The sequence below is a fragment of the Pinus tabuliformis genome, chromosome J (genome assembly GCF_031772625.1).
Source record: "Pinus tabuliformis cultivar Carrire ecotype Pingquan chromosome J, CPIR1, whole genome shotgun sequence".
NCBI classification, from domain to species: domain Eukaryota; kingdom Viridiplantae; phylum Streptophyta; class Pinopsida; order Pinales; family Pinaceae; genus Pinus; species Pinus tabuliformis.
In genome coordinates, this window is record NC_142295.1 from 67,707,046 (window position 1) to 67,715,776 (window position 8,731).

Genomic DNA, 8,731 nt, shown 5'->3' on the forward strand with positions numbered 1-8,731 from the left:
CATTCAGGGAATGTAGTAATCTTCTCTTTGATATGAAATGGGGTTCCAGTGTCGAATATCTAGTTGTTCGAAGGTTGAATTGTCCGAAGTTAAAGCTTTTTGGGCTGGAAATGGCTGGGTTGACATGGGCTGTTGGATCTTTGTAAAATGGCCTCTGAGACTCCATTCCGATTAGTTGGAATAAACTGTATCCAAAACCTTGTAAATTGGGCAATTTAGGACGACATCTAAATTTGAGATTATATTCTACCCATCGGTACTTTATTTTAATATGAAGACTCTAGTCATGCTATTGAACTGAGCTTTTGTGATAAATATTAATGGAGATCCATTGAATAAGTTTTTAAAAATACATTAATGCATCCCACGAAACATCCATTCACTTCATGTAAGAAACAATCCTAAAATTTTCAAAGTTCATTATTTCCAAATTTCTGATTTATCAGTATCCTGCATTATTATTGCGTGCCTTGACCGTTCATGTGCGGTCCGACACACACGAATTGGTTGCGGCATGGAATTTGAGGAGATGATTGTTTATGATTCGATTTTTTATAATTGTGACTAATAATTTTTAAGAATAATCAAAATCATATTCATTTGAGGTAGCTCAATTGAGAATGGTTGTGGAAATGATGTCTCACTGAACCAGAAGTCTTGGGTCTAAATCTTGTGCTATGCCCCAATTGGGATGAGAAGTTGGACATGATGAAGATGTAGTCCTACCAAGCTTACAAAAAAAAAAAAATCAAAATCATTATATTTATTTAACTATTTCAATTCAGAAATTTTGCCTTGATTAGTGTTATTATATCTATGTATATAATATTTAATTGTTATTAGATGTGAAGAAACAATTTTGATTCATAACACAATTATGGTATGTCTAAGATCAAATCTCACATTATTCTGTTATTTAAATTATATTTTTAAATATAAAAATAAGTTAAATATTTAAAAAATTACTTTTTCGATTTTTAATTAAAAAAAAAAAAAAACTTATTTTCAAATTTAAATTAAAAAAAAACATTAAAAACAATTTTTAACCCAAAAAAAAGTTTTATAATGTAAATATAAACATTATACAATAAGAAAAAAAATACATGTCAATGAAACTTAAACCTAAATAAATACTTTAGAATTAAACCTCCCAACCAGCTAAAATACGCTTAAAAAATATATATATAATTACGCCGTAAGGCGTTTCCCTCTGAGATGAAGTCCCCAGATGCCTTTCTGTCTTAATGGTAGTCGTCCGATCTTTTTGTTAGACGATTGAAATAAAATCAGCCGTACAATTTAATAAGAAATATTTTAAAACATTAAGAAAACCGTTATCGAACCCGTCATGACGCGTGGATATCAACGTTTGATTCTCACGGTCGAGAATCGTTTGGGGATATCTGAGGATGAAATTCTTGGGAGAGTAACGATTCCTGTGAATAACATAGACAAACGACTGGATGATAAGCCTGTGAATCCTCGATGGTTCAGACTTGACAACCCTGCTGTTGCTCCGGGGGAGGGAAAGTCGAAGAAGAAAGAAGTGGAGTCCGCGAGTAGAATTTATCTGAGATTGTCTTTAGATGGGGGCTATCATGTGCTGGACGAGCCTATTCATTACAGTGGCGATGTGAGGCCGACCGACGAGCGTCTCTGGAAGCCTAACATTGGTATTTTGCAGGTTGAGATCTTGCGCGCTCAGAACTTGCTTCCTACGAAGTGCAAAGATGGACGACACAGAATGGATGCTTACTGCGTTGCAAAATATGGACAGAAATGGGTTCGTACCAGGACTATGATTGATACCTTCAGTCCAAAATGGAATGTGCAATATACCTGGGAAGTTTATGATCCCTGTACAGTAATCACTGTTTGTGTTTTTGACGATTGCCATCTTCAAGGAGACGAAAAGTCTTCAGCATCCGTGAAAGATGCCGGGATCGGTAAGGTTCGAATCCGCCTTTCGACTCTCGAAACAGATCGCGTATACACGCATGCCTATCCTCTGTTGAGGTTTAATCCCTCAGGAGTCCTGAAGGTGGGCGAGCTTCATCTGGCTTTTCGTTTCTCCTGTTCGTCTCTGATGAACATGATGCTGATTTATACACAGACATTGCTTCCGAAGATGCATTATCTTTGTCCCCTTTCTCTAAGGCAGTTTGACCATTTGACATACCAGGCAATGCGGATAGCGGCAATGCAGCTGAGCCGAGCCGAGCCTCCTCTGAGGAGAGAAGTGGTGGAGTATATCATGGATGTGGATTCACATATGTGGAGCATGCGCCGCAGTAAGGCGGAATTCTTCCGCATAATGAATATCCTGGCTCCTCTCACAGCGGTAGGGCGATCGTTTAACGATATATGCCTCTGGAAAAACCCTGCAACCACCGTCCTGGTGCACATCCTCTTCTTGATTCTCATCTGGTACCCAGAGCTAATTCTTCCTATCGTCTTCCTCTGCATGTTCCTGATTGGCTTATGGCAATTTCGTTTCCGTCCACGGCACTCACTCGATATGGACACAAGCCTCTTCCAGGCCGGACTGGTTCATCCTGACGAAATCGGTGAAGAATTCGACACATTCCCCACTAGCAAAGCCTCTAACGTTGTGAGAATGCGATACGATCGAATCCGGGAGTCTGCTGGGCGAATACAGACCATGGCGGGGGATATGGCTACTGAAGTAGAAAGGCTTCAAAATCTTCTGAGGTGGAGCGATCCACGAGCGACTACCATATTTGTCATATTTTGCTTGATAGCTGCCACAGTTCTCTATACCACGCCCTTCCAAACTGCAGTGATTTTTGTTCTGTATCTCCTGCGCCATCCGAGGTTCCGCCACGGGCTTCCTTCTGCTCCTCTCAATTTCTTCAGGAGATTGCCTGCTCGTACCGATAGTCTGTTGTAAAAATAGCTTGGTCTTTCATGTCTGCTGAAGCTAGACCTCTGTTCTTTTAATTTAGCTTTTGTTCTGCGAATATGCTATTCTAGTTGTGTATGTTTCTTTAATTTACATTTCCATGTTATTTCTTAACCGATGTAATTGACGATCTATCTATGATTTTATAGCTGCAACAGTGCAGAATTACCAGCATTCCTGTTCCGAGACTATGTCATCAAGGCTTTTCTCCTTCAGCTAATCTAATGTATTGGCACTTCCTCATGTTGTGTAGTGGAGGAGCTTGTAAATTTTCTTATAATCTAATTTCCTTCTGGAACTGCTGGAGAGTTGATGCGCTGTATAGCCAACTGTACCATATTTTTCAACACAGAAAATGGATGCTATTTCAGCTGTGCTCTCTTTTCCCTACATTACAGCTCCAGCTTTGGATACTATATAGGAGCCACCCGTGCTTCTGCCATAGTCTCTTCAGAAGATAAACCAATATTATGTTTCTTAACTGGACTGACTGCATTAATAACAAGTTAATTTGGTGTGGGAACGTGGTTGAATCTGATCAATGTCTGAAATTTTTGATCTTTTTTAGATTTGTGATCTAGAAGAAACGCTTATGCCACAAGATTAGTAACTCTTTATTTGGTTTTTAAGAGATTTAAATTTGTAACCACAGAGAAGATCCTTCCACCAGAGAGACCACCACAGCATTACCAAAGTCTCGGTTTATTATCCAAAACTAAGAAGAAAGTGGAAGACCACCACAGGATTACCATAGTCTCTGTTTATTATCCAAAACTAAGAAGAAACAGTTGTAAATTAAGGTTCAAACAAAATAGTTCAATCATAAGAAGAAGCAGTTGTAACTTAAGGTTCAAACAAAATAGTTCAATCATATAATTCATAACTTTAAAAGGGTGCAAGAGAGGATTCCAAAGTTTTATTTTATGAAGAATATCATTGTTCATTTAACTTTTTGTTTCAAGGAGTTTTATTTTAGAGTAAAGTTTTATTTTTATATTTGATATTAAAATTTAAATATATGAAAAAATTAATATTAAAAATTAAATTTTTTTAAGAAAAAACAATTTCTTTATATGGATTGCTTATGATGATGATAATGAATGGTAATGATGAAATGTATATAATTTGATAAACTTATTTATAAATATATATTGCATAGAGATTTGCTTTTTAAAAGATTTATAGGTGAATCTTTCATGCCTTTATAGTCAATAAAGGGATAATTGTTGTCATCAAGCTTTTTACTTCCTAGGGGACGCGTTATCGCTGCTGTCGGGGTTCTATGCCTTGTGATTTCATTTTACATATTTCATGCACTAAACTACTTGTCGATCCGATGTAAGAGATGAGAATGTAGTCAATATCGCCACTTAAAATGCATGCAATCACATGCCCACCTCAGCTTTCGATCCACTAGAAGAGATGTCAATGTTATCAATATCGCCACTTGAAGTGCCCCACAACCACATGTCCACCTTAGCTGCATACTCGGGAGTCCCTTTAGGAACAACAACGACAATGCAAGTGAGAAGCTCTTCATCAACATGAGCCATAACGAAGATGAAAAAAACTTGGGATGTTCTGGGGAAGGGTTCGATAGTTCTAGGCTTGTCTTCGTCAATACATTGTCTAGTGGTAAATGAACTATGCTCACGGATAGATATAAGGTAACCATATGAAAATATTTTTAAAGTTTATATATGTGTGTTTCCTAATAAAATGAAACAATTGTCCAACAGTGGTTATATCTTGCCCCTTTATCGTTTTTTTTAAACCCAAGGTACTTTACAAAACATATAAGGGTTGTTCTTTGTATTTGTGGCTGGGAGACTTCATTAAAGATGATATTACTAATGCAAAACTATTTTGCTTTCATAAATGAGTATGATATCTGAGTTTTCACTTGTCATTTTCTTTTGTGATGAAGTTTGTGATATTTGAGTTTTCACTTGTCATTGTGTTTTGGGTTGAAGTTTGAATGTTGTATTCACCATTGATTATGATATTTACATTTTTACTTTTTATTTATTTTTAACTGAAGTTTGTTGGAATAATTTAATTTATATATTTTTGTAAGAGAAGTTAGTATTTCAACATGTTAATGGGCATGTTAGTTCATATTTGGTTTCTTGTTAGTTGACATTTGGTTGCATATTTGTTAGGTGTATCTTTGCACCTTATAGGGGAAATTGCCAGTATAGACTTTTAGTGAGTTATCTTGTATCATTTTTTTAATACTTTTTAGGTATGCTAAATGGTTTTATTAATCAGGTAATTAGAGTAATTTATAACTTTGTTGGTCTCATATGACATGGAATTAAATTAGTTGAATGATACCATTCAACTTACTATAGCTATGTTGCACTTCCTTTGGGGATAACAAGGACGAGGGGACAATTTTTCGGTGTGGCTATAACACACCCACAAATTTTCCAAGGGACGACAAGTTGGGGACGATATATATATATATATATATATATATATATATATATATATATATATATATATATATATATATATATATCTGATTTTAAATTTTAAATTCACCATATGCATAAAGATTGTAACATACATCCTCTCACAACTACCCACTTTCATCGGCTTACTCGGGGTAAACATGAGATGAATGGCTACTATGATATGACTCAACCTCCTAGATGCCCTTAAGGAAATGGAGTTGACACAACAGGACCTTGCTGACTTCCTCAGGTGCCATAGCACCTCTAGGAGAAACCCAACACCTCCAGGTGTCCAATCCCTGAGTGTTGTGAAGATAAATCCCATTTGCAAATAGAGGCAATCTCTTTATCCCAATGAGTGGGTCTAGCAATAAACTTAACAAACTAATGCACACTTTCCTAGGTTATGTTTAAAAATGCAAAGAGAGGGAGAAACCTGTTGAAAAGTGTGTAACAAGAAATGCTTGTTGAGAATGCAACAAGATGATGGATTTTAGTTAAATTTCAAATCATATAATTCATAACTTAAAAAGGGTGCAAGAGAGGGATTCCAAAGTTTTATTTTATGAAGAATATCATTGTTCATTTAACTTTTTGTTTCAACGAGTTTTATTTTAGAATAAAGTTTTATTTTTATATTTGATATTAAAATTTAAATATATGAAAAAATTAATATTAAAAATTAAAAATTTTTAAGAAAAAACAATTTCTTTATATGGATTGCTTATGATGACGATAATGAATGGTAATGATGAAATGTATATAATTTGATAAACTTATTTATAAATATATATTGCATAGAGATTTGCTTTTTAAAAGATTTATAGGTGAATCTTTCATGCCTTTACAGTCAATAAAGGGATAATTGTTGTCATCAAGCTTTTTACTTCCTAGGGGACGTGTTATCGCTACTGCCGGGGTTCTATGCCTTGTGATTTCATTTTACATAATTCATGCACTAAACTACTTGTCGATCCGATGTAAGAGATGAGAATGTAGTCAATATCGCCACTTAAAATGCATGCAATCACATGCCTACCTCAGCTTTCGATCCACTAGAAGAGATGTCAATGTTATCAATATCGCCACTTGAAGTGCCCCACAACCACATGTCCACCTTAGCTGCATACTCGGGAGTCCCTTTAGGAACAACAACGACAATGCAAGTGAGAAGCTCTTCATCAACATGAGCCATAACGAAGTTGAAAAAAACTTGGGATGTTCTGGGGAAGGGTTCGATAGTTCTAGGCTTGTCTTCGTCAATACATTGTCTAGTGGTAAATGAACTATGCTCACGGATAGATATAAGGTAACCATATGAAAATATTTTTAAAGTTTATATATGTGTGTTTCCCAATAAAATGAAACAATTGTCCAACAGTGGTTATATCTTGCCCCTTTATCGTTTTTTTTAAACCCAAGGTACTTTACAAAACATATAAGGGTTGTTCTTTGTATTTGTGGCTGGGAGACTTCATTAAAGATGATATTACTAATGCAAAACTATTTTGCTTTCATAAATGGGTATGATATCTGAGTTTTCACTTGTCATTTTCTTTTGTGATGAATTTTGTGATATTTGAGTTTTCACTTGTCATTTTGTTTTGCGTTGAAGTTTGAATGTTGTATTCACCATTGATTATGATATTTACATTTTTACTTTTTATTTATTTTTAACTGAAGTTTGTTGGAATAATTTAATTTATATATTTTTGTAAGAGAAGTTAGTATTTCAACATGTTAATGGGCATGTTAGTTCATATTTGGTTTCTTGTTAGTTGACATTTGGTTGCATATTTGTTAGGTGTATCTTTGCACCTTAAAGGGGAAATTGCCAGTATAGACTTTTAGTGAGTTATCTTGTATCATTTTTTTAATACTTTTTAGGTATGCTAAATGGTTTTATTAATCAGGTAATTAGAGTAATTTATAACTTTGTTGGTCTCATATGACATGGAATTAATTTGAGTGAATAAGAAAAATTTACTTTTGGAGTTTTGGTGTTTTGAATTTCTTTACAGTAGTCCCACTAATGTGCCCTCATTTTTTGCACAGTTTCTATTTCTATAAAATGACATGTTGATATTTTATGATAAAGTTTCTATTTATGTAAAGTGGCATGTTGGTATGTTATAATAAAAATAAAAAGTAAAGATGTCTTAATTCTTACTGAATTAAATGAGAAAGATAAAAATTCCAAATAATATGTCTCAATTCTGGTTAAGTTTGTAAAATTTAGTTAAGTTAAAAAGATAAAAACTCCAAATAACATGCCTCAAATCTTGTTAAGTCTATAAAATTAATTGATTGTTGATACTAGCTTAAAAATTAAGTTAATTCTTGTTAAGTCTGTAAAGTTTAGTTAAATTAAAAAAATAAAAACTCCAAATAACATGCCTCAAATCTTGTTAAGTCTATAAAATTGAGTGATTGTAAGAATGGTTGATACCAACTTAAAAATTAAGTTATAATATCAAAATTAAGTTATAATGTCAACTATCCTACAGCCTCCATGCTGCAAGGCAGAAGATGAACCGCAGACCACTGATGAAGATTGACATGCCCAGCTCGCGCTCCAGGTTTTACAGCAAGAATTTTTCTCAGTCAGCTTCCAATGCGGTTATATATGAGTCTGTCACTCTGTCTCTATGTAATTGTGTCGGTTTTATGTTATCTCTGTTCTGTGTCGATGTTCTTCAAGTGTTTTTGTCCATGTGTCAGCTACATGAGTGTGGCTCTAAGTCTTTGTCCATGTGTCCTATGTAATTCTGGCATGAATTCTCAGGTGTCTACTGTCTGTCCTTGGACAAATTTTACAGGGCCGCGGCCCCGTTGTAATTTTCACAATGTAACTCTGCTCTTGCTGTAATATAATAGTTTAGCTTTACTTAGAAAAAAAAAAACTTGACCCAAATAAATTAAGCAGTAAAAAAACATTTAAAAACATTTCATCAATATAAAATTGTGCTAACTACATACACAAGAATTTCCCCCAAAACTCATTCCATGGATAATATGAAAAAGAATTTAATATTTCACAGCTTTTAAACTGTCACTTGTCATGTAATTCCTATGGCTTTTACGCCATCCCTTGTCCCATACTCCACTTTTTTAAGGCATCCCTGGTCACAAAACCCACCCTTCACTGATGTAGCAATACCATGGACAAGTTAGAAAGCATGGATGAATGTGTATACCTAGAACCATCCACTAGAGAGTAACAGAGATGTGTTACCATCTAGTGTGGGGATGACACTCTCAACACCTTATCTATTTATTTTAGTAAAAAGATTCTATGTAAATTTTCTTTCCCTAATAAAATATAAATTTTGATAAAATACATTGGGGG

At 34.5% G+C, this 8,731-nt stretch overlaps 1 protein-coding gene across 1 annotated transcript; it reads left to right on the forward strand.

Moving 5' to 3' along the window:
• Positions 1 to 1,348: 1,348 nt before the first annotated feature.
• LOC149225543 (FT-interacting protein 3-like) lies at positions 1,349 to 3,175 on the forward strand. The gene has a single exon (XM_089379959.1). The coding sequence runs from the start codon at positions 1,349 to 1,351 to the stop codon at positions 2,909 to 2,911; it is 1,563 nt and encodes a 520-aa protein (XP_089236085.1). The 3' UTR covers positions 2,912 to 3,175.
• The last annotated feature ends 5,556 nt before the right edge of the window (positions 3,176 to 8,731 follow it).

Coding starts and splice junctions, on each gene's coding strand:
- LOC149225543 (XM_089379959.1), top strand. CDS start 1,349: ATGACGCGTGGATATCAACGTTTGATTCTCACGGTCGAGAATCGTTTG.